The 26,251-nt window shown below is 45.2% G+C and overlaps 1 protein-coding gene across 6 annotated transcripts in view; it reads right to left on the bottom strand.

The window, feature by feature from the left end:
- Window positions 1-26,251, bottom strand: part of fto (FTO alpha-ketoglutarate dependent dioxygenase) — a 128,016-nt gene that overhangs the window by 90,387 nt on the left and 11,378 nt on the right. For all 6 annotated transcript variants that reach the window (XM_010892669.5, XM_020055557.3, XM_010892666.5 and 3 more), the window contains exons 3-7: window positions 12,381-12,458; window positions 10,757-11,924; window positions 8,642-8,767; window positions 972-1,051; window positions 638-781 (exon numbers count right to left, since the gene is read on the bottom strand). In XM_010892669.5, coding sequence (XP_010890971.4) covers window positions 638-781; window positions 972-1,051; window positions 8,642-8,767; window positions 10,757-11,924; window positions 12,381-12,458 — 1,596 coding nt within the window. The remainder of the gene's footprint in view (window positions 1-637; window positions 782-971; window positions 1,052-8,641; window positions 8,768-10,756; window positions 11,925-12,380; window positions 12,459-26,251) is intronic.

Here is a 26,251-nt window from a genome sequence, read left to right as displayed (position 1 = left end):
AAGCTCATCTGTCATGGCCTTCCATGTGGGGCCTGCTGCTTTGGTTACCTGGGAGTAGTGAGGCCCACACACATATACACACACACACACGCACGCACACACTCATACACACACACTCATACACAAACACACACTCATACACACACACACACACACACACAAAAGAGCAGGATAGGAAAAACAAAGTATTACTTTAACCATTAGCCCCTGGTAGGCAGGCTGGGCCAACTAAATGGAGCAGGCTTCCACTGTAAAGTGAATGGCCCCATAGGATCCAAGGGCCCCGGGGCCAGATCCGCTGATTGTTCCTTCTGAAAAGGGCCATGAACTCGATCTTTAGATAACATGTTGACGACCAATGGGTTTACTATCCATCATCTTCCAGGAAACATGTCAGCAAACTGGATTTATTTAATATTTCTACAAACAATAACAAAAATAATAGCCACAGAAAATAATAATAATAATGTCAATGTAAATGAGAGGCCTTAACCGTGGTTTAAAGAATAGGAAGGCATCTTCACAAGCTATGACATCAAAATATTACCAAAAGGAAAATATTTAAACAATTATACACAGGTTCCCTGGTCTGTTGAGTCTCCAGGACACAAAGTAACACAGCCACAAAACCACACACCTCGTTGTGTATCTCCTCGTAGCATTGCATGTCAGCTGGCAGCAGAGACAGCAGGCTGGGGGCACCGCTGTCTGGGTCTGTCCTCAGGTTGGTCAGGGCCTCCCGAATGCGGGACTGAATGTAGTCAAGGGTCCCTGTGGAACACTGAGGGAATAATCAACAGAGAGAGACATGGGTCAGTCAGACTGACAGAAACCTTCACTGTCCTATAATATTATAGTCACCCCACAAAACATTCAACAAAACATTGATGTTTGTGAAGCAGCTGACTGAGACAAAGAAATAAGAGAATAATTTTGAAGAGAATATATTGAAGGATAAGAAATTCCCACACCTCTGCCACTCTGTGAGTAGAGCTGAAGCGTGCTGAGTCTCCAGCCAGGACACAGTGCTGATGTGTCCTGTTCAGATCATCTGGGAACAGAAGACGGAATACACTGGTCACACAACTCACTCAGAACCAGACACCCACGTAATGTTTTCACCCTCGATCACACCTGCCCAGCGGCGTCTTCAAAGACAAACCATTTAATTGAGTATGTTTGTGACCATCATCCCATATGGTATACCCATATAACTAACCCAAGACAGATGGATCAAAAGAAAACCCAAGACAGATGGATCAAAAGAAGCATAGTGGGCAGAACAAGCAAGGTTCTAGGCAGAGCCAAGCAAGGTTCTAGGCAGAGCCAAGCAAGGTTCTAGGCAGAGCCAAGCAAGGTTCTAGGCAGAGCCAAGCAAGGTCAGATTTGCGAGGTCTAGAACGTATTTGGCTAGGATAGCATCAGAGCTAGATGAAACTGCTTTTAGTTATGATTTGCATAATTGCTAATATAAACAATAGAAAAATTCAAAAAACTATACAAATTGTCCACTTTGTAACATAGTTTTAGGTAAAATGTATTCTGAAAAGGTGTTTAATTGATGATGACATTTTAAAACCGCTTTTCCAATGAGAATGCAAGGCTAGCTAATGCGGCACACTGAAACAGTTGTCTCTAGGTCGCCAATGTTGATTTCAAAACTGTTTATGAAATAGGGAGCATAGTGCCAGTATCATGTTCAAAAAGCAAAATCAGTGAAATTGCATTCTTTTTCATTTATTAAACGCTGCCAGATCACAGTCAATCTCTCAAGATGGACAGTTCCCATCAACAAACATGTATCCAATAAACAAAGATCCAGATAGGATACCAACTGCAGTGTTTAGTGTATAAGTCCCATCGGACCATGTGCTTGTTTATGTGTTTAGATGTCCCCGAGATCTGTTATTATTTGCTCCATAACAAATAATTAATTTAGCCATGACAGAGCTGTCACTCACACTCCATGTGCATATTCACAGCTCGCCGTGAGCAGTATAGCTGGCTAATGCCAGCGATTTGAAAGTCAAACAGGGAACGGAGTGCTTTAGGAAGATCTATATTCTAATGTGGTAGAATGGAAAAACTGAAAAAGATCATGACAAACAAAACAAGTTCCCTCACTGTTCTGTGTTCCCCTCTGATGAGATTGAGAAGGATTAGGTCTCTGGGCAGAATGACTCCGTCTTTAAAACAGTTTCTATCCAATAATAAATGATCTCCATCAATCTGTTCCTCCACAGTCTGATGGCACTGGGGGGGACAAACTCGATTCCTGTAATAAATATTTATCGTTCTCTTTCTCCCCCCCCCCATCTGTTGCCACTTGTCCCTTCTTTTTTAGAGAATCAGCAGGCTTTTAAATATATTGGGTCAACTCTTTCTCAGGTCCCCCGTGAGTTGGAAGCTGGAAATCTTATTACCCAACAGGCTTAGTGTCAGACTTTTTTAACCACTGAAATTCCATTTAGGTGGAAATAACATCTGATTCAATTTGGCGCTCACACACACACAGAACATTAGCAGTTGGAAGGTTGAGTCACTGACAAACGGTGGTAAAGAGGAATGATGGTGTCTGTCATCATACATGCCTACATTCTTTATCAAAACACCACAACACCACTAGTCAGCGGGCATCACAACAACACCTCTTATTCTTGTCCCTTGTCGAGGGCATTTGGTATGAAACATTACGTTATTTGCAATAAAATATGAGATATCTTGAACAGCTGTGGTTTTAATTCAATCCACGTTTAAACAAAAATACACGTAGATGGGTGGCTCACGGAAATCCTAAGCCTATCTCTGTCCATAAGACAGATGAACAAAAAGCGTCATTTTGATCGGTTATAGTCATAGTTTAAGCAGAATGGGCAATAAATAGGGTAATTCCAAACCATCCATTGTATAACATTAGCTAGATTGCCAAGCTAGCTATCTGTTATCTAGCTAGATCCAATATATTTGGCCTGAATGTCAAGCTGTGTCTTGCGAAAACAGGGTTCCACTCATCACCTTGCTATTACCATCCCTGCGGTGAAGGATGGTGGTCATAGCATCATGTTGGGGATGCTTCACAGCAGACTGGAATACTATAAAGGTTTAATGGAAGAATGAATGGAATAACATACAACACTGTATCCCAAAAAGTTGGGAAGCTGTGTAAATTGTAAATTTTATGTGGAAATAATTTAAAACCTATATTTAATAGAAAATAATACAAAGACAAAATATAAAATGCTGAAACTGAGACATTCTATTGTTTATTGAAAAATATATATGCCCACTTCAAATTTGACAGAGGAAACAAAAGACAGGAAAAGTTGATTGGAGTAGACTGAAAAAAATTAAACCCGGTGGAATATCACACAACTAATTAGGTTAATTGGCAAACAGGTCAGTAACATGATTGGGTATTAAAAGATAATTCCAGAGAGGATGGGTCTGTCAGAAGTGAGGATGGGGAGGGGTTCAGCACTCTGTGGAAGACTGCATTGGCAAATAATGTAATAATTTAAGAATAACGTTACTCAGCATAGAATTGTTTGGGGATTTCATCATCTACAGTAAATAACATCATTAAAAGATTCCGAAAATCCAGAGAAATCTCTGTATGCAAGGGACACGGCCGAAAACCAATATTGGATAGCTGTAACCTTCGGGCCCTCTGGTGGCAATGCGTTTAAAACAGACACGATTCTGTAGTGCAAATCACTGCATGGGCTCAGGAACACGTCCGAAAACCATTGTTTGTGAACACAGTACGTCGCTGCATCCACAAATACAAGTTCAAACTCTGCCATGCCATGCAAAGAAGAAACCATATAAAAACAAGATCCAGAAACTCTGCCGCCTTCTCTGGGCCTGAGCTTTAAGATGGACTGAGGCAAAATGGAAAACGGTCTTGTGATCTGACAAATCAAAATTATTTTGTGGGTATCATGGGCGCCGTGATGGTATAGGGGTGCATTAGTGCACGTAGCATGGGTGACTTGCACATCTGTGAAGGCACCATAAATGCTGAACAATATATACAGGTTTTGGAGCAACATATGCTGCCATCCAGACAACGTCTTTTTCAGGGAAGGCCTTGCTTATTTCAGCAAGACAATGCCAAACCACATTCTACATGTTTTACAACAGCAACCACAGTAAAAGAATCTGGGTGCTAAACTGGCCTGCCTGCAGTCTAGACCTGTCACCCACGTAAAACATTTGGCGCAATATGAAAGAGAAAATACGATAAAGGAGACCCCAAACAGTTGAGCAGCTGAAATCCTATATCAAGCAAACAAAGATCCAGATAGGATACCAACACATTTCACTTTCAAAACTGTATTTTTCCAAAAACAATAACAATTCTAATTTTCAACATTTGATATATAGTCTTTGTGCTATTTTCAATTAAATATAGGGATACATTATTTGAACATTTTACGCAGCGTCCCAAGGCAGCATCCCAACTTTTTTGGAAACGGGGTTGTACACACAGGTCATTAAGGGAAATCTGATCCAGATCCCACAGGGACAAATATTTGTCTTTCAGCATGACAACACCCTGAATCACAAAGCCAAGACAACGCTGGAGTGCAAATGTCCTTGAGTGGCCCAGCCAAAGCCAGACGTGAACCACATTGAACATCTTGTGGGACACGAAGATTGCAATTCACTGAGCTAAAATGTTGATATTTGTTTGCACTGACACCAAAACACTATCATTTTTGTAATACAGTATAATTTGTTGGAAATAATATGATTAGTGTAGTGAACTAAACAAATAAGAAAAGATAAAGGTTAAGAATAAGCCAGTGCTTCAGATAAAACAGCCCATTAGTTACTTCAAATTTTGATATTTTGATATTTGGCTCCATAATAAATAGTTCAAAGTTCTTACAAACGAATTGAAGATTATTTGTCCAACCTTAAAATGTGTAACCAGGGCACAGCCACACAGGTCGATTTAGCTATGAATGTTTTATTATGTAATCACAGCATAAAATTTTTCAAGATCCCATGCAAAGATCACAGGTCTTGGAGAGATTCACAATTAGTATAATAACTTGTGCAGAACCTGTACCAATTGCATTGTGTACTTTTAACTGTAATACATATCATTTAGTTGTGCTATTGACTGAAAATCAGTGAATCATGTCCTTGTACTATATTTGTACTATAGTGCCAATTGTAGGACATTTGGTGTTAGCATCTTAGTTCCACTTTGAAATTATTTCACTGTTTTATCTGTCATACCTCTAGTAATAAGAAATACATACTATTAATCTGTAAACATATTTTAAATACATTTAAGGACTGTTTAAAACCATATCATTTTGATATTTGCCCTGTTTAAATCCAAATGTGCCAACAAATGTGATTCAACTCATTGCAGTTTCTAAACCTCAGCCGTTTCTGATGCCATACTACAGTATATTTCAAAATTGGACAAAAAGAGTTCATTCCTTCATAGTAGATCTATGAAGGAATGTAACAACAGAGTCAATTTAGTGGATATATTTAAAAAAAACATACAAAATATATAATGGGTTGAATTTACTACAGAAGACTATAATTTCAAAGTCAAAACCAAATGTTGTGTATCTTTACAAATTAGTACAGATTTATTTATTTTTTTAACTAAAATATAGTTCCACAAGTATTAAACTTTGATTAGGAAATCTTAAATTCCTTCAGGAGAGAAATTCGGCATAACAAATCATATAAAAGTCAAATTATTTATAAATCGTCTGTGTAAAATAATAGGGATTAAATGTATTCCTAATGACTAGACCTTCCTCTGTCTCCTCTACACACAATATATGTAAGGGCCCCAGGTGCAGATATATATACAGCTCCGGAAAAATAAGAGACCACTGCACCTTTTCCATTCGTTTCCAAAAAAATGTAAAAGCAAAGTGAGGAACAGAAGCGTTCAATTTGCAGTGGTCTCTTAATTTTAAGCCTTCTGTTCCTCACTCAAACCCTTCCTTTTCGACTTTTTTGAAAAGGAAAAAAAAAGGTGTATATATAAAAATAATCATTTGTTAATAATTATGTTGTGGATGATGTTTTAAACTGACCAGACACCTCAAAGATAAACTTTAGAGCCATAGAACAGAGAAAAATATAAAGATGCGATTTACATAAACAACAGCTAAATAAGCATTACTTTCAAACTCCAAGAGTCAAAGTTCATTACAGCAGCTCATGTACACCCGGTTGGTGAGAACGCCTTTGACTGAGGTGTAGGAGTGAAGGACTAACTGGGTGAGCTGTCATCATCATGATTATGCAGGGGCCTCGGGAGCTTCCCACCCCCCAAAACAGCAACATAAATCCCATTGATTCATTTCAGTCAAGCCCAGTCACAATGTTGCATCTAAAGCAGCGCGTCACTGTTCTCATGCCAGGACTGAAAGGGATATGGTTGTTTGTCAGGGTTTCAGGGTGAATACTGTCCTGCTATCTTAAACATTTCTTGTGAGATCACTACAACTCATGGTTTCTGAATGTCTGGACATGTTCGGAGAAATGAGTAGGGTTCTTTGTTTTATTTTTTACTTTCTACATTTCAGCAATTAAGCAGACACTTCTCTTACATTAGCGAGTGCATGCGTTTGGTTATACAGGTTAGCTATGGTTCCCTGTGAGAATCAAACACACAGCTATTTTGAAACCCTAGGGGTTTGTGTGAGTGCATGCACGTGTACATGGTGTGGTGAAAATGTGCAAGAAAGACCGTAAGGTGCATGTCAGAGTATGTGGCAGGTAGACAGTTAGTGATGTTTATACAACATGACGGTCTGGTGGGAACAGCTGTCCGGGAGCCGGCTGGTTCCAGATCCCACTGTCACGTCCTGGCTATGCCCCTAGCCATCTCTGCACTGGGCTGGAGCCATAGTCAGGACAGGACGGAAGGTGTGCCTTCTAGCCACCTCTGATCCTTTTGGTCTCCCCAATTGGAGGCAGGTGTAGATCGTTGCCTCCAATTGGGGACCCTATTAATGTTCTGTGTGTGGCCACACCCGGGGTGGTTCATTTTGGTTTTTGTGTTACCACTGGATACCCTAAGTCACTGGTTGCTGCTTTTGTTTTGTTTTGTTTTGTTTTGTTTCGTCTCGTCTTCCTTTTTGATTAAATATGGATTATTTCCATTTTGACTCTGCGCCTGTATCCTACCACAACCACAACCGTGACACCCATGCTCCTGTAACACCAGCCAGACATTAGCTCAAGATCGTGGCCAAGGTTCCTTGTGACCTTCCGGTTCGTCCTCCTGGAGTTAACGTCCTGGAGGACGAGCAGCGTAACATCGGTGCGAAGTCAAGCTAAGCATGACGAGGGTGACGCAGGTGTGGTACCAGGAGGTGATGCATGATCACAGTATCAGTGAGAACATGACAGAACTATTTTACCAATGAGTGTGACCTAGAACAGTCTAATTTTCAACAACAAACAGGGAGCAATCAGTTTAACTGCACAGCTCTGGGATGGATAGACCCAAGGTTTGGAATTAACAACTATTTGGTTACTAGTCAGATGCTCCAGCTACGGCTAAATGATGGGTGCTGTGCAGTCAGAGAGTCGTAAAACCCACTAAATAACGGCCTTGTTGATGGGGGCGTGCTCTTGTCTTCAGTCCTCTGTAGCCCACGATCAGCTCCTTGTACACTATGGTTATATATGAGCCAGGGCTCTAACCTCTTCACTGTAAGCTGGATTGCTGTGGTTGGTAATCAAGACAACAGTACCTGTGTTGTCTCATCGGCATATTTGATTATTGAGTTGGAGTCATGAGTGGCAACATTTCTTGAGTGAACACGGAGTACACACACACCCCTGACAGCAGATTGAGGTGTTTCTCCCAAACTTTTCACTCAGGATGTCTAGGAATCAGTTGACCAGGGTGGAATTCAGATCTAAGTGTCCAACAAAACATTACAGACAAATACACACAACCCTATTCACAGCACGTGACATGGCGTACTACTGTGACGTGGACGCTAGCTGAAGCCAACAGTATCCGTGTAGCCGTGTGTAGCTGCGGTAATATAGAAGCTAAGACGCTAAGTCCAACTCAGCAGGGGGAGAAGAAAGAGGAAGGCAGCTGCTGTAGCGATCAGCATTAAGATCTGATTTACGCCCTTAAAGCTCACTGCCTGTCCACTCTACTCCATAGAAACACCACCAGTTCTGCCACTACAGAACCGGGTCACAGGACTTCATAAAATAACATTTGGTTTTCTTTAATGCATGCAATTTCACGGAAACTTAGCCCTACACATACACCAGCAGGCCAGAGTCCCAGCTGCCTGTGGAAAAGGAACGGGCTTCTGGTAGGGTTTGGTTCAGACTAGCACGAAATGATGAAAGAAAGCGAAAGAGAAAAGCAGAGTGAAATTGACAAAAGGGGGGAATGATACAGGGAGAAGTTGGCAGTTGGCAGGGTGTAGAAAAGGAGGAGAGAGAGACAGAGTACAAAGAGAGAAGGAGAAGGGAAAGAGAATGTGAATGTGAATGGCAAGAGATCATCCTGCTACTTCTGGGTCAGAAGGGGCACAGTTAACTAAGTGTAAATCCCAGAAAGACTAGACCTGTCATGTAAAAGGAGTACTGGAATGTGTGTGCGTGCATGCACCACTACCTCTCATGTAGTAGCAGTCTCCGGACTGCAGTGGTAGGGTCAAACCAGGGGTGTGGATGTCCCAGGCCACCTTCAGACCAATCCTCCAGCAGCGCTTCTCCCCAGGAGTCTCCTCAGAGCTCACACCTGACCAACAACAAACAATCACAGGACGTAGGTCCGTCTAAACCAGCAGTTGTAAACATTCCCTCTCAGTACTTTGCCTCCAACACATATTCTATATGATACATCATCAGGGGAGAGGCGATAATAAATATAGCTGGTGTTTCGTAGCTGGTGTGCGTACAACCAGCAGGTAAGCAGGCACACAGACAGATATGAAGACAGGCGGACAGGCAGCCAAACAGAGAGACAAGAAGGCGCATGGGGACACTTCTCCTTTAGCCAGTTTTTAGAGCCTCTCTCCCAGCTTCCATCTGTCTGTCCTCTATTTGAAGTGTTGGAAAAAAAAGATTTAGCCAGCCCGTTAGGCAAAATCAATACTAAAGTCTTCCTGAAGGTATCTCTCTGCCCCACAGCAGATCAAGTCATTTCCTTTGCTCAGCAGAGGATAAATAATAACTTAATTTCCAGCCAGTTCTTTCTTTGAGAGCCATTAATGAGTCTGCTCCGCAAGGACACAGGCAGTGGAATGGTGTTGGACCTGGCGTATGAAGCATCGTAGTGTTTTCACCCAGAAAACACTGGTGCCACCATGCCAGATTCCTCCAGCTCAAAGCAGCTGGTTTCCTCTAAATAAAAGCACTGTGAAACACTGAGCCAGAGCCTTGGGAAAAAGAATCAAAGAGCAGGCTGCTCTCAGACCAGACATGAAAACTAAGTGCATTAAAGAAAGGCAGGTGTCGTGCAAACAAGCATGCTCAGATTGTTACTGGTTATTGCAGACTGTGCAATGCTAAATGGCTCAGTTGTTGGGTTGAAAAGAGAGAAAGAGGGGCTTTGTCTGCGGCGAGGCCGAGAACAATGTAAAAAACATGGCCCCCTCGTAAAAACATAACATTCCGCATGGTAACAATTCCATCTCTTGGGTTCTGGGAGTCTTCAGAGTGATCTGGCCCAATGTGAACAGATTTTTTTTTTGTAGTGCACAAAGGGGTTAGTAAGCAGCGCTGCTGAGCTTTGTGAAGTCTGGTGTTTGTGGGGTCAGTTTGGCCTACAGAGGGAAGGCAAGGCACAGCTGCAGATACCATAATCCACCTAGGCTGGAGCCCAGAACTGTCGGTTATTGGGCTTTTGAAGCCAGTGTTCCCAGAGGTCAAGGGTCAGATGGGTCAGAACAAATAATGGCAGCAGACCTCTACTCTACAGGTGGTTCTGTTTAGCCAATCCCTAGGGAAGGTTGGCCCAGGATATCATTCTTCATTGGGATACCGATATGATGTGAAAGGAAGGCAATACTGTACCTTCATTATAAGCTTTTACTTTACAACCTAAACTATCAAGCACAATGACTGCTGAATCAGATAACAATTAACTCATTTGAGGTGTGATTTCAACTCCATCCAATAAATAAATTCTAGGGGAATCAGGTTTAGGCACACCACGATAACAGCAAGGCTTAACACTGTTTTACTACTGTCCTACCCTCCAGTATCTGTTATCAAGGCAGGGGCTAATTATTTCATATCAGATAATTACACATTGATCATATTTGGAGGAAATGACTTAGATGGTTGAGATAAGGCTAAGCGGGATGGCTGAGTTTTTTTTTTAGAGAGCTGTTCAGCATGTTTGTAGCCCCTGAACGTGCCCCAGAGAGCGTGTGATGATATTGCTTCCTGCTAGCGATAAGCCATCCTAGCCTGTCAGAACAGAACAGAAGCCGAGGCAGGCTGTGATGACATTTGATAATGCCCTGACACTATCAGGCTGAAAGATCTGATGGCTGGCTCACTGCAGGCTGTCGGAGTAAGTTGTCTGCTGTAGGCCCACATACACTAGCATCTGATCCAGTGAACATGCACAGAGATAAAATCCCAAAACGATTTCACACGGGAGAAAAAACAGCTTCTTGTGGGCTGTGGGTGTGGTGATAGAATGGGACAGCTTGAGATATAAGCACTTTTGAGGAACTTTTGCTCTAACAAACACACCAGAATGATCTTTGACCCCTACCTTTGTCGTTGTCATGGCAGCTGTAGCTGTAGACAGCCACAGGGGATAGGCTAACCAGGTTCTCATCATGGTGCCAGCCTACGGCCATCTTGCCCATCCCATAATATGGCTCTTCCTTCAGCTGGCTCATAGATGCTGGGTCCATATAGTTGAGCAGGGTGACGTTAAACTGGGCTGGGTGTGGACAGGACTTACTGGATGGGTTGGGGTAAGAGCATCCCTTGCCACTCCGTTTGTCTTCATCCTCCTCATCTTCCTCTTTGACGTGGTACCCAGAGAGAGTGCTTTTCGGTTCTGCCACAGGCTTCTCCAGGGAGCTTGGGTCTGTAGTTGTTGTTTCTGAGCTCTCAACTGCTGGTTGGTGCTCCCAGCCTGGGTCTTTTTCATCACTGTGTTGTTTTGACCCGGTTGGACACCCACCTTCAATTTGTTTTGATTCCAGGTCTCTCATCCTTTCACTTGACTCTTTCTCCAGCACTGTATCCTGTTGATGTGACTGGCCTTCTTCTTCACTGTGTCTTGACTGTGTCTCCAACACTACATCCTGTTTATGTGATGGGCCTTCTTCTTCACTGTTTCTTGACTCGGTCTCCAACACTACATCCTGTTTATGTGATGGGCCTTCTTCTTCACTGTGTCTTGACTCTATGTCCCAGTCCTCACTGTGCTTGGACTCAGTCTCTCCTTCCTCACTCTGCTTGGACTCTGAGTCTCCTTCACTGGCTTTGGACTCCTCACTATCTTTAGACTCTGTGTCTCCTTCTACACTCAGTTTAGATTCTGTAGCACCCGCCAACTCTTTTCTGCACTGCTGGAATATATCCTCCTCCTTCCTTAGTCCCACATCAGAACAGAAGAAACAGTTGAGCTCCCAGAGTGCTTTGCAGGCAGCACTGAGGTCGGGGTCGCAGCAGGTTGACCTCTGGTCTTCCGTGTGCCAGGGGATGGTGAAAAGACGCGTGTCCAGATAGCGATAGGTGGTTCCAGGTTGACCAAGCAGCACCCGGGACACGGCGGTGAAGACATCGCGATCTCTGACCCGGACCAAGTCCCTCAGGAAACAACCTTTCCGCCGCAGGGTGAGCAGAGCGGCTTCCACCCGAGCATGGAGCTCCTCAGGCAGTGAGCAGGACCGCCGCAAAGCCAGACCAGAGTAGCTGGACTCCCACTGGAACACAGAGACAAACAATCAGCCGTTGTTCTGACTGGTGTGAGTTAAGTGGCCACCATCTCTAGAAAGAATAAACTATATAAAAAAAGAAAAAGAGTTGTATTATGTTGGTTCTTGTCAATCAGAATTTTGTTGTTTCATTCCAGTATTTGTTGTGTTTTGTGTGGACCCCAGGAAAAATATCAGCTTCATCTGCAAAGCGAATGGAAATCTGAATAAAATTATATTGGCGAACAAACACAGAAAAAACAGATGACATAAATACAATACAGCAAGTCATTCTTCATGTAAATTCAAAAGTACTTATTTGCATATGAACGAAGTATTGGGTCTCCAGTGTATTAGAAAGCTTTGGTATGGAACTCTACCCAAGGCAGTGGTGAAGACAACAGTCGGTGGGAACAGTAACCTGGAATCAGAACCAGCCTGACTCCCTAAATGTAACTGACTCACCAGCTTTTGGAAGCCATGATCTGAAGGTCCAAGGTAAGGGATACGTTGGTCTCCTAGCTCCTGCAGCAGTCTGCGCCTCTGGAGACGAGACAAGACACCGGTCAGCACACAAAGGTCAGCTAAGAGCCAAGACACTTGAGGTATTTACAGGAAGTACAACATGTACAATAAACGTCAAAAGTTTGATTAATTCAGGGATTTCACAAACACAGGTCAGCACAGAAAACGTCATGTGGCATTTAAGCAACTGTATATCAAATGGATACCGTAAATGTGTACAGCACAGTTTATTCTGGTGAGTGGGAGTTGACTAATGCATTAGCCTGCTGTTAAACCGACTGTGAAGCATCACCACACCATTTAATGCAACCTCTAAGGATATTTCCAATGACATCTCAACATCCCCATAGTCCCCGGGCATCATTGTCCTATAACATTGGAATGATTTCTGCGTTTTGCAGTGGGGTTCCTCACAACCTTATAAAGAATGCCCTGGCCCATGCTGAGTACCGTCTCCCTCCTATAAAGACCCAACCTGGTGGAGGGATCAAAGGCCTTTTCATTGCCACACATTCCATTCCGACCTTTAAATCCAATGGCAACAAGCGTAAAACTGTGATACCCAAATAAATGTCACAAGTGCAGAGCCCAGTCCCACCCCTCACTGCCATCCCCCTCTGCCGTCTGAGAGCCTCCACCCTCTGTTCTGTCCCACCAGACCCCAACACCCCCAGTCAGCCACCACACACCAACACCCCCAACACCCCCAGTCAGCCACCACACACCAACACCCCCAACACCCCCAGTCAGCCACCACACACCAACACCCCCAACACCCACCACACACCAACACCCCCAACACCCCCAGTCAGCCACCACACACCAACACCCCCAACACCCACCACACACCAACACCCCCAACACCCCCAGTCAGCCACCACACACCAACACCCCCAACACCCACCACACACCAACACCCCCAACACCCACCACACACCAACACCCCCAACACCCACCACACACCAACATCCCCAACACCCCCAGTCAGCCACCACACACCAACACCCCCAACACCCCCAGTCAGCCACCACACACCAAGACCACCAGTCAGCCACCACACACCAACACCCCCAACACCTCCAGTCAGCCACCACACACCAACACCCCCAACACCCCCAGTCAGCCACCACACACCAACACCCCCAACACCCCCAGTCAGCCACCACACACCAACACCCCCAACACCCCCAGTCAGCCACCACACACCAACACCCCCAACACCCCCAGTCAGCCACCACACACCAACACCCCCAACACCCCCAGTCAGCCACCACACACCAACATCCCCAACACCCCCAGTCAGCCACCACACACCAACACCCCCAACACCCCCAGTCAGCCACCACACACCAACATCCCCAACACCCCCAGTCAGCCGCCACACACCAACACCCCCAACACCCCCAGTCAGCCGCCACACACCAACACCCCCAACACCCCCAGTCAGCCGCCACACACCAACACCCCCAACACCCCCAGTCAGCCGCCACACACCAACACCCCCAAAACCCCCCAGGCAGACACCGGTTGGCTAAGAGCCGGCGATCAGCAGTGCCACGCCGATGACCCGCTGCTTCTTCTCAACCTTTAAATGTGCTGTGGACACAGCAATGTGAAGGCCAAACTGCTCGCCACACCACTCCCCTGTATCAGGAGCGAGCAAGCTCCGAGCGAAGCGGGACAAGGCTGTGATGTTTAAGGAGAGTAGGCCTCATATATATTCCCCGACATTTACAACATGCGTCTTACATTTCTGCCGGCTTAATAATGCCAGAGACCTCATGCGGGACACAGCGGAATGCTGGAGTTCCGACTGCCAGAATATGTCCTGACTTTTAGAGTGAAATAAAATGTCCTGTTAATAACAGTAAAGTGCACGCATTAAAAGGTTGTGTCGTGAATGATTCAAAAGAGGGCTGGATCAAAAAGAGGACAAACAGAAAAAATATGTGCATGAATACAGACAGGGAAAAGGGATGGGAAGTCTCTGGCAGACAGTGAGACAGAAAATGTATTTGATCTATGCTGTTGGAGGATTTCCCTTCAGGGGACAAAAGCTTTACCTGCAGGCTAAACAACACAAACACCTGCTGCAACTTTCTTTAACGAATGCGTTTACAGACAGCTCAGTCCGCTAAGTTATTCTATTTAGAGTGAAACACACTAAAGGAGAGGAAAACAGGTCCACAGACACTGTGAATCTACAAAACAAAACAATATACACTATTCATGGCCAGGCTATGTTCAGAGGCAGAAGGTAGAGAAGCGGTGGAACACTGACAAGCCGACACACATTCACTGGTGTCAAATTCCTTCTTCCAAATCATGGCAGAACCTTGAGGATATTAAACTAGTGTGTGTGTGTGTGTGTGTGTTTCAGTGGGAAGTGTGTGGATAAGTAGGAGGAGGTGTGATGTCTTTGCGTTTGTTTGTAACGTGCGAGAAATTCCAAGTGTGCACAAGCTCCAGTGTGTGTGTTTTCTGGATGCGTGTGTGTACATGTGTTGGTAGGCCATTGCCAACTTGACCTTAGAGCACAAGCCTTCTGTGATGTGGACACACGCATGCATGCGCCAACACACACAGCTGGAGCGGATAGCACAATGCCTCAGCTCCAATCGCACACCACCGGACTGTCACGCACATGTCAGATACATCAAGACACTCTGAAATTCCACAGGAAAAAAAAAGGCAACCCTGGCCCTCTGTAACAGATGGACTCCCCTCCTCTCTCTTCTCTTCCTCTCATCTCCTCTCTCTTTTCCTCTCAACTCTCTCTCTCTCTTCTCTCCCTCTCTCTTGCTATCCTCTCTGATTTCTCTGACTCTCTCCTCCTTTCCTCTCTTCTCTATTCTATTCTTCTCCTTTTCCTCTTTAGTTTTCCCTCGTTCTCTCCTTATTTCCTCTCCTCTCTCTCCTCCTCTCAATTCCTCTCTCTACCTTTCCTCTCCTCTCTTCTCTTTTCTTTCACTCTTCTCCTTTGCTCTCCTTTCTCTTCTCTTCACTTCTCCTCTCATCATCCCTCTATCAGTGCAGGATGTCTTTCACAGCGAAAACAACAAAAAGCAGGCATGCTGCTTTTTTACTCAGTAAAAAACAGGATTATCAATCCCATAACCACAATCCAATGTATGCTTCACTGTAACCATCTGTTGTGGGTGATACAGCATATCTGATGATGCTCTTAATCTGACAGTTGATGGGATTATATTCCCTCAGACAGACATAAAACATGTTAAGAGGGACCATAGAATGGCACAGTGACGACATTGCAACCTGGCCTTCTAACCTGGATGCGGCAACCAACCACGGGAAACCTGCAAAGTTGGTGCAGATCATGGTTGATGGCCTGCAACCAGTAGAGGCGATTCTAACTGACACTGCCCAAGATCCCTTACCCATCCTCAGCCCCCGATAACCCTCACCCATGCCCAAGACTTGACATACCCTGCCATCATTCACCCATCCCCAAGACTTGACATACCCTGCCATCATTCACCCATGCCCAAGACTTGACATACCCTGCCATCATTCACCCATCCCCAAGACTTGACATACCCTGCCATCATTCACCCATCCCCAAGACTTGACATACTCTGCTATCATTCACCCATGCCCAAGACTTGACATCCCTCAACCATCCCCAAAACTTGAAATCCCTCAACCATCCCCAAGACTTGACATCCCTCAACCATCCCCAAGACTTGACATCCCTCAACCATTCCCAAGACTTGACATCCCTCAACCATCCCCAAGACTTGACATCCCTCAACCATCCCCAAGACTTGACATCCCTCAACCATCCCCAAGACTTGACATCCCTCAACCATTCCCAAGACTTGACATCCCTCAACCATTCCCAAGACTTGACATCCCTCAACCATCCCCAAGACTTGACATCCCTCAACCATCCCCGAGAGTTGACATCCCTCAACCATCCCCGAGAGTTGACATCCCTCAACCATTCCCAAGACTTGACATCCCTCAACCATCTTTAGCCCCTGACATTCCTCAACCATCCCCAGCCCCTGATATTTATCAATCATACCCAGCCCAGACATCCCTAACCCATCCCCAGACTGACATCCCTCACCCTTCCCAGCCCATGAAATCACTCACCCAGCCCTTGGCAGGCTTCAAGCATCCCCAGCCTCTACAATGACACATTGAGTGTTTCCTGTCTAATAGAGCTCACTGTTTAGAAAGCAAACCATTGGTGCTTGTAAGACACAGATTTCAGAGAAAGGTCTCCACCGGCAAAAGTGACAGTGAATCAAAAGTTTTGACCAGTCTCCAGTAGAACATCAGCCTGAAACAGGGCAATAGACGAGGACATCAAACGCCTTTTCACCGTTGTTTCATTTGGCACCTCGCCGTAGAATGTGGGGAATTGGTGCGGGGTGGCCAGGGGCTGGGAGAAGGGCAAGCCGGGCCGGGAGTGCCCCGTACAGACTGATGGATGTGGGTGGGGGGTTGAGGAGTGGTGAAGACAAGCGGAGACAAAACGGATGAGGTCTACACCTGAGTCAACAAGCCTGCTGTGAGAAGTGAGGAGCAGCTACAGCTAGCCATCCCATCATATGTGGAAGACTAACAGCGCGTAGCTCTCACATAAACAGATGTGCATGTCTCAGACTGCCTTGAACCACAGTGAGAGCACACAGCACCCCGGTGCCATCTGCACGCATTGGTTGGACTTCCAATGCACACGGACATGTCCCTCACACTCCCCCCTGGGCTACTGTTCTGACTGGCATTTAGCCTAGTAGCCAAACACAATGAGCCCTACCTATTCACAGAAAGGCAAAATCTGAACCGCTTTCGGGCCTTTTGTTAACAACACGCCATGGCATAATCCACCCTCAGAATCCCAACAACGTCAACGCTCCCTGTAACAGTTGAGGAGACAGGAGGTGTGTGACGATCGAGCCAACACCGCAATAGATGGCTAACTGACTGAAACAGCACTAGAACGTGTGAACCTGAGAACCCAGACACACAGGCCCATCGTAATGAGTAACCCCGGACCCACACACCACACCAGGAGGTGGGAATGCATATTCATCTGTCTGCTGGGACATCCAGCTGGCTACAGCCTCATCCGCTGGGCCATTTAAGGGCAGCTGTCAGATCATTTGTCAATACTGGATTTGTAGTGGAATGGTAGGGGTAGCCTATTATGGTTGGACCTCTTTTGCACGCAGGAAGAAAAATGATCACGACAACATCTATCTAGATACACCTTCCCTCAGCGGCCAAGTCTTCATGCAGAACTCAGAAAGACACTCTCTCTCTCAAACACTGTGTCCTTTCAGTAGAGATTCACTCAGGTAGGTGATTTAAAGTAGCCCATGCTGACGGAGTCCCTAGTGAATTGTTGTCAGAGAGGCGGAAAAGGGACCCCCCCCCCCCCCATGTAACAGCAGTTCAAGGGGAAGTGGGATCAGTAATATTAAAACAAGTCCATCTGTCTGTGGCATCATTTAAATGGCTGGCGTGATGCTCCCTAAAGCTTTGCCTGGTCAGACCTTTGAGAACACTGACCTCTAATGACGCAGTAGGTAGGCAAACACCTAGAACCACCCGCGTAATTCAGCCACGCACCGAGACACATGAACCACAGATACACACTGAGATATTTACAGAAGAACAAACATGAGGGCTGCGAACGTCCAGGAACATAACAGTGACACATTAACACGAATCAGGTGATGATGTAATGTCGTCGTTCAGTATGTATTGTAATTCAACGTTCCAACCATGTTTTCAGCTCAGAAACCGCAGGGTGCATAACAACATTATCAGTTAAGGAAGATGACAGCAGACTCATTGTCCACTCACACATTAGTCATTCACTGACTGAGGAAAGTAAGAGTTGTTAACTGTCTTGCTCCAGTTGCCGGCTAGGGGATCCAATCAAGCTAGCTAAAACTACCAAGTCCATAAAAAAATGGAGAGGAAAACACCAGCGTAAAGGAAAGGGTGAGAGAAAGATGGGGGAGGCACGGGGGTTTACAGATCAATCAACTGAAAGTATTTACAAATGCACCCGGGGTGAGCCTGGACACAGACAGGTTGGCACATACGAGGCCTGTCCGTTTAAGTGCTTTTCAATGTGTTCATGGTGTCAACATCTATTTCACACTTATCCACACCTAGAAGGAGAAAAATATGTTTCCATGACCTTTTACCCAAGGTGTGAAATCTGGAGGACAGAGAGTGAGAAGAGAGGGGGAGGGGCAGAGAGAGAGAGAGAGGGGAAGAGATTTAAGAGCTGTCTGACCAGGCCTGGCCTCCTTTATATAAGCAAAAAAACCAAAGGGTTGTTGGCCACTTTTCCTTTAATTGTTATTTTGTGGCAGGCCATAACATTTCCATTAGGATGATGTCGATAGAGAAGCTTTTAAGTTTTCACCTTGAAATTACATCCTGGTTTCCTGGGGTCAGCTGTTTTCTACAAGGAACGGAGCGTTTTAAAACTGAGACATACAGTCCCTAGGTATTCAGATTCAAATACAGGCCAGCTTGTTGGGGCAGAGCCGGGGAAAGCGGGGGCTGTGGGAGAGAGAGGCGTTCATTAAAAGACTCTGATTAGCAGTTCTCAGCAGCGTGCTCTGGTGCCATCGAGTTATTGAAACAGCATTGCCGCGTCCCAAAGTGCAGTCAAGGAGAAGTCAGTGCTTTAGGGAGCTCTCTCCCTCGCTTTCTCTCCAGTCCTTTCTCATACTGTCTCAGTCTCTCTCTCTCTCTAGCCAGCCACACTTCTCTGCCTCTCCGCTAAATCAATATGACTCTGCAAAGTGCAGGAGGCCCGGGGGATACTGGGGCCTGGGGTCTAGAAGTGAGGCCAGGGCGTCCTCCAGGCCCGTCCCACAGGCAGTGTCAAGGACAGACCCAGACCAGGCTGGGGGATCGGGGCCCCGCTGTGCCCTCATCTGCCCCCCTCTGTGTCCTGCTCACGTGCTTAGCGCTCGGCCTGGAGGACAAGATCGATAAGCAGGCGGAGCATCAAATACTCTACCCCAGAGGGTGTCACGCTCCTGGAGCCGGGCAGGACTCAGCATCCCCTCTACTCCTGGAGGAGGTGACAGAGGGTGCAGTGCACTAGCAAACGGAAGAGCAATACTGTGTCTGTCTAGTCAGGTCACACCTGGGCTGGACATTGGGTTCTCAGATTGAGGGATGGGAGATCTCTGATGAACAATGGAAAAACACTATATCTCCTAACAACAACATTCAGCCGAGAGGCTTCCCCTGAACAAGGTTCACTACAGCTAAAGCCATTTCATAGTAAAGAAAACAACATGACAGAGCAAATTGTGATAGACTAGTCTCCTAATCTAGCACGCTGTCAATAATTGCCCTAATTCAAATAGATTGAGAAAAACAGATGGGGTGAAGGGGATTTCAGTTGTTCACAGTGTCTGTGTGTGTGAGTGACAGATCACAGTGGAAGTGGCTTGTGTTGCTAATCCAGATCTACTGTACGCCAGGCTACAGATCCAGCTCTGTGTACCCCAGTGTTAACAGCACAAGCAGATCAAGCCCTTCCGTTGACAGCCAGTCCCTCTCACATAGAGCACATCTAACAGCCCTGTCCTTTAGGATCTAGTCTAAATTATGTGCAGCCTGACTAGAGCTTCACTGGGGATAAAGATGATTTACAATCCAAATCAGGGGTAAAACAGGGTTGATTCTGACATCTCAAATGGCATTGTATTTTCATTTGGTGAAAAACAAGCATGTTTACTTTATTAACCACTTTGTATTGGTACGGCATTTTAATGAGATCAAAGAGCAAAATAAACAAACGCTTTTTAAAGAAAGTTATTAATTGTCTTTACAGAATCATTACACAGGAAAAAATATATTTGTCTCATCTCCACGATCAAGACCCAGATTGCTGAATTCCTGTCCAGATATTGTTTTGGACAGTTTACATAGCGTCCACCACCAAATACACAGTATGTAATGGCACCAGCCAAATGCTAATATATGGAAGCAGAACGCATGTTAGTTTGCTTCTGAAGTCATCCCATCCATTGCTATTCATTCACTCTTGATTTCTGTTTCCTTCCTTCAGTCGTTTGCGAACAAAGGATAATATTCTACCAGGAATGTCTTAATCCTCTTTAGGCTCGTCCCAGTAGCCTGGATGGTGACAGATTAACAGGCCGGACGTTAACAAACTCAGCCATCAGAAAATGTAATTGCTGAGGACATTTCCTAATGCATGCAAGTGGGAAAGGTTAATATGAAGCCAGTAGAAAAGAAAACAGCGGTGATGTTTTGATGTGTTTGGGTTTGACCCACAGGATTTATTGTAGGCAGGGTTGTCTGTCGCCTCTGTTCCCAACGTACCCCTCCCCTTCAAACATCAGTCCACACTGGGCGATCCAGGGAAAGTGGGACAGAGAAATTGTCATGGTTACTGTTCACACTTCTGCTAATTATTACAGCCAATCAGAGGGGTTAACGGGTCGCAGCTTGAGGAAGCAATGTTCTGGGGCATTTAACAGATGCAGAGACAGGTAAATGCATTACTCATTGGCTTTTCCCAAACCAAATAAAACACCCTGACATCTGAAGTGTACTTAGCGGGGGGGGGGGGGGGGGGGGGGTGATATCATATGGTGATATCCAAGTGCCACCTAGTGACAACTGTGTAGCTCCTCCAAGCTCCAAGCTCGATTTCCCAATTTAAATTCATAGCATCATATTAAAATTGCTTGTCATCTTCGTCACTAAGAAGCAAAGCAAACACGCTCATTTTTGTTTTCATGGAAAGGACAGGTTCCGTAGGTCGAAAACGATAATGGCAAGGGACATGTGCCTCCGTACATGTTGTGCATTCCCCACGAAAGCCAATAAAGCAGGGTAGTTTATCAAGGAAACACACAACTACCAAAAACCTGCTCTTGTGCCTGGAGCATGTCGCATGTGGCCCAACTGGCTGTTGACAACCCTGCGGCTGCACCAATGAACGTCTGCCTGCTCCGAATGAATGAGGTGGCGCGTAGCTAAACTGAAAAATGAATTACGACCGCCTACCATGTTGTGACAAGGGAGAACCCACTCACGGACTACGTCCAGGACATAGGCCGTGAATACGGATAGAGAAACCATACGGACATGTCATGTTTACTCCGCCTGCCTAAGCGCTTGCTAGCAGTGACACAGCACAAGAAGCCAGTTAACCAACTAGTGCAAGTACTGTATTGCACAATATATTTGTTACCATAAATATATTAACTCCACTACTTTATTTTCATGCTTTTATGTCACATCAAATAAGAAAGTATCTTCATATCAAGATGATACTGATATTTATAGTAATATTTTGAATACCATTTATTCAAACAGCAATTGCTTGTATCAGCTCTCATGTCTCACATCACATACAAATCTGTGGTTTAAATCAATATTCTGACTGACATGATATTTACACACTAAATATATATATATATTTTTTTGTTATATAGTCAGTGGATTTCAGACCAACAGGGCCAGTGAGAAAAGAAGTTAGCGTTGGACCCTGCCATGTGACATATGGAAGCCTTGTTGCAGCTCTGCCTCAATCCCCATCTCTGGCTGTGTCTAGTATCTGTGGGCTGGTCCCCCCGGCCCCTCCCCTCATTAGGAGAGGTATAAATCACAGCATGTGTGGTGCCCAGAGGTGAGGGAGATGAGAGTGGAGGTGAGTCTGAAATAATGCTGATGTCACCCTGGGTCAGCCCTCCATTATGGCCGTTTCAAAAACTATTCATCTTGCTTGTAGTCACTGGCCTAGAAATAATGACTTCATCTAACCTATGTAACACAGCGTGGCCAGCAGTCCAGTGTGGTCAATGTGGAGGCCGGGTGGTGGTGGCGTGAGGGTGGGGAGGGGGATAGCCACAAATTACAAGCCCATCTCTGCTGCTACTGGATGACTGATGTCCCACTCACAGTCTCGGTACGGCCTTAACACTCCAACACTGATTTAGATAGATACACAAGCACACACACACACACACACACACACACACACACACAGATCCAGTGTTAAAACACAAACAGACGACACACACACATTACACATGTTAGACACATTACACACACACACACACACAATAACAGATTTTGCAGTGTGGGCACAATCTACTCAGCAATCCCTAAACTGACTAAAATAGCTCACCAAAATATAACCCCATGTCTACTGCTGACCACTGAACTGGAACAGCTAAGGTAACTGAGTGCTGTACCTCCACCCAAACCCCCATGTTTCCTTTGTAGGGCAGTATTTCTGACAGGAGACCTGTGGCCAATACTATGACATCTGGCACCAACCCAGAGTATGTGGTACAGCAGTGTGTGGTTTAGTAGCGTGTGGTACAGCAGTGTATGGTTTAGTAGCATGTGGTTTATTAGAGTGTGGTACAGCAGGTTATGGTACAGTAGTGAGTGGTTTAGTAGTCTGAGATCCAGTAGAGTGCGGTACAGTAGAGTGTGGTACAGTAAAGTGAGGTACAGTAGTATGAGATAATAATGTGTGGTACAGTAGAGTGAGGTACAATAGTGTGTGGTACTGTTGAGTGTGGTTCAGGAGGGTGTTGTACAGTAGGGGTGAAATTCAGTAGTGTTTGGTGCAGCAGTGTCTGGTACAGTATTGTGTGCTACAGTAGGGTGTGGTACAGTATAGTGTGATACAGTAGGGTCTGGTACAGTAATGTGGGGTCCAGTAGTGGGGGCTATTGTTTTGTGTGGTACAGTAGGGTGTGTTACAGTAGTGTGGGGTTCAGTATTGTGTGGTACAGTAGGGGTGTTACAGTAGTGTGGGGTCCAGTATTGTGTGGTACAGTAGGGGTGTTACAGTAGTGTGGGGTACAGTATTGTGTGGTACAGTATTGTGTGGTACAGTATTGTGGGGTCCAGTATTGTGCAGTACAGTAGGGTGTGAAACAGTATTGTGTGGTACAGTAGGGTGTGGTACAGTATTGTGGGGTCCAGTAGGGTGGAGTCCAGTATTGTGTGGTACAGTAGTGTGGGGTCCAGTACAGTGTGGTACAGTAGTGTGGGCTATAGTTTTGTGTGGTACAGTAGAGTGTGGGGTACAGTAGTTGTGGGGTACAGTAGTGTGTGGTACAGTGGTGTGGCGTCCAGTATAGTGTGATACAGTATTGTGTAATACAGTAGTGTGAGCTACAGTATTGTGTGATCCAGTATTGTGGGGTCCAGTATTGTGTGATCCAGTATTGTGGGGTCCAGTATTGTGTGATCCAGTATTGTGTAATACAGTAGTGTGAGCTACAGTATTGTGTGATCCAGTATTGTGGGGTCCAGTATTGTGTGATCCAGTATTGTGGGGTCCAGTATAGTGTGATACAGTATTGTGTAATACAGTAGTGTGAGCTACAGTATTGTGTGATCCAGTATTGTGGGGTCCAGTATTGTGTGATCCAGTATTGTGGGGTCCAGTATTGTGTGATCCAGTATTGTGTGGTACAGTAGGGTGAGGTATAGAGGTGTGTGGTTTTGGGAAGACAGACATCCGCTAGTCCTCAACAGCATGACAGCACCCTGATGTAGAGAGAAAACCAGCCGGCTCACACACACACACACACACACACACACACACACCCCTCCAACCAGTCTCAGAACACGGTAGCACCATAAAGAGGCCTATTGAAAAAACACACATCACTCTCTAAAGCGTGGTGCAGTCCGTCCACCTCCATACATGTCATAGTGAAGTATGTATGGAATGACAGAAATAAATACAACAAGCCCAAGTCTCCAGTCAGTCATTGGAGGCATGGCTGCATCACTGGCTGTCACAGATGGCATCCCAGGTGGAGATTTAATTAGTTAGGGTTGAACTCAGTCTCCCTTGTAGTATGGGGGTCCTTGCTCGGCACGCGCTACTGTAAACATGCTCTATATCCTAATCAGGTGTCACCGCCGCGTTTGATCAGCCCGCTAAAACTTGTCACAAATCCCCGGCAGAGAGAGAGAGAGGGGAGTGGGCTGGGGACAGGGAGGAGGGGGAGAGATAGAAGGAGGGGGAGAACAAAGGGAAGGAGCTGTCAGAGGAGGTGATAGAAGGGGAAGACGGAGGAGAGTTTGCCCATTAGCAGCAGTCTCCCTCTCTCCATCTCTCCCTGGCTGCCCAAAGTGTGGAGTTCCCTGATAACAGACAGCTCCAGGTCTCTGATAGAAAATACGGGGACTTCACTTCTCTTACCCAGTCAGCACTACACACAACACACACACTACACGTACGCTACACACACACACTACACGTACACTACACACACCTGATCACTGCAGCAACAACGTACCCAAGCGAAAACACTCAAGTGCTACACTAGTTTCTGTTGTTTACCCAAAAAACTCCAGATAGGCCTACAAGCTGCCCCCCTTTTTTTTGTTTCTTCAAACACTCTGAGTTTCAATAGTGGGTCTTTTTCTTTAAAAGCACTGAATCAGAGAGAGTGTATGACACCTCCCCTCCACTACCCCAACAGGCTGGGAGAAGAGAGACAGTTGAGAGAGGAGTTGCTGTAGGAACAACATACGCACCATTAGATAGTGTTTACCTTTCATTTATGTTGATATTGAATACATTAGCCGATTGAACCTCCTAAGAACAGAGCAGAGTGACAAGCCAGAATCCGTCTTTGCGACTACCATGGCAACAGAGATTACCACGAATAGAAAAAAATTAAAAACCTCTGAATAGAACGATACATAAATTAATTAAAGGACAAAAAAACAAGTGGAGAATTAAAGTTAGAACATCTGTCAGAGACTTAGCTTCCCATCGTAATACCAGTGTTAGAACATATATACCCTTGAAGTGAATGATCCCCTCTTTAATTGACAGTCAAGGAAAAGTGGTTGCTGCAGCATCCTGTGTCCGCTGATAAGAAAGCTTTCCCCTTCCCCCCCCCCAAAAAAAAAACAGTTTAAAGAACCTTGGCACTAATCCCCATTGTCATCCCAGCGCAGTGGAAGGACTTACAAACAGCGATAACTCAACAGAGGCTGTCTGTTCCTGAGAAGTTAGGGACAGGCGAGCTCCATGCTGCAGAATCACTCACTTAGATTAATCCTATCCATATGTGGTGTCCATCAGTCAATACACTGTCACTGCATTTACATCCCAGACCATCCGGATGCTTCTACGACAATGTCTTTAAAAAGGTCCACTCACATCACAATGTCTCTCTTTCTATGTCTGTCTGTCTCTCTGTCTGTCTGTCTGTCTGTGGATTATGCTCACAGTTATGATATGCTACCCTGGTGATCCTGGAAACAACAACTTTGCAAAGCCTTGTAGCACAGTTTTTACATACTGAAAGGAAGCCACTGTCAGTCACACACACACACACACACACACACACACACACACAAACACGCGGGAGGCTATACACAAACTTAAAGAATAGTTGTTTATTAAGACAGGACTAAAAGCATGTGTTGCTTATAAGCTCGCCTTTTCAAGGCAGTTGAAAAAATACTTTTTTTGCATCCGCAAAATGAGACATCCTTAAAATCCTTAAAAATCAAGTAAAATGTTTACCTTTATTGTCAACTATAACCAAAATAAAAAAGTACATGTTGTAGCTTAGACTCAATTAAAAATTGTCTGTGGTGATCCTGTCATAGATCCATATTCATGCATTAATAATAATATAATAATTGGCATCAAAGAACATTGATATACATTGATATAAAAAGACTGTTGCCAGAATACGAGGCTTGCAAATGCCAGGCACTTTTCAGCCTCACTAGTTAGTGTGAATGTCTGTGTGACCCACGTCAACTGT

The sequence above is a fragment of the Esox lucius genome, chromosome 2 (assembly GCF_011004845.1).
Source record: "Esox lucius isolate fEsoLuc1 chromosome 2, fEsoLuc1.pri, whole genome shotgun sequence".
Classification (NCBI taxonomy): Eukaryota; Metazoa; Chordata; class Actinopteri; order Esociformes; family Esocidae; genus Esox; species Esox lucius.
This window is presented reverse-complemented; position numbering and strand designations above follow the sequence as displayed.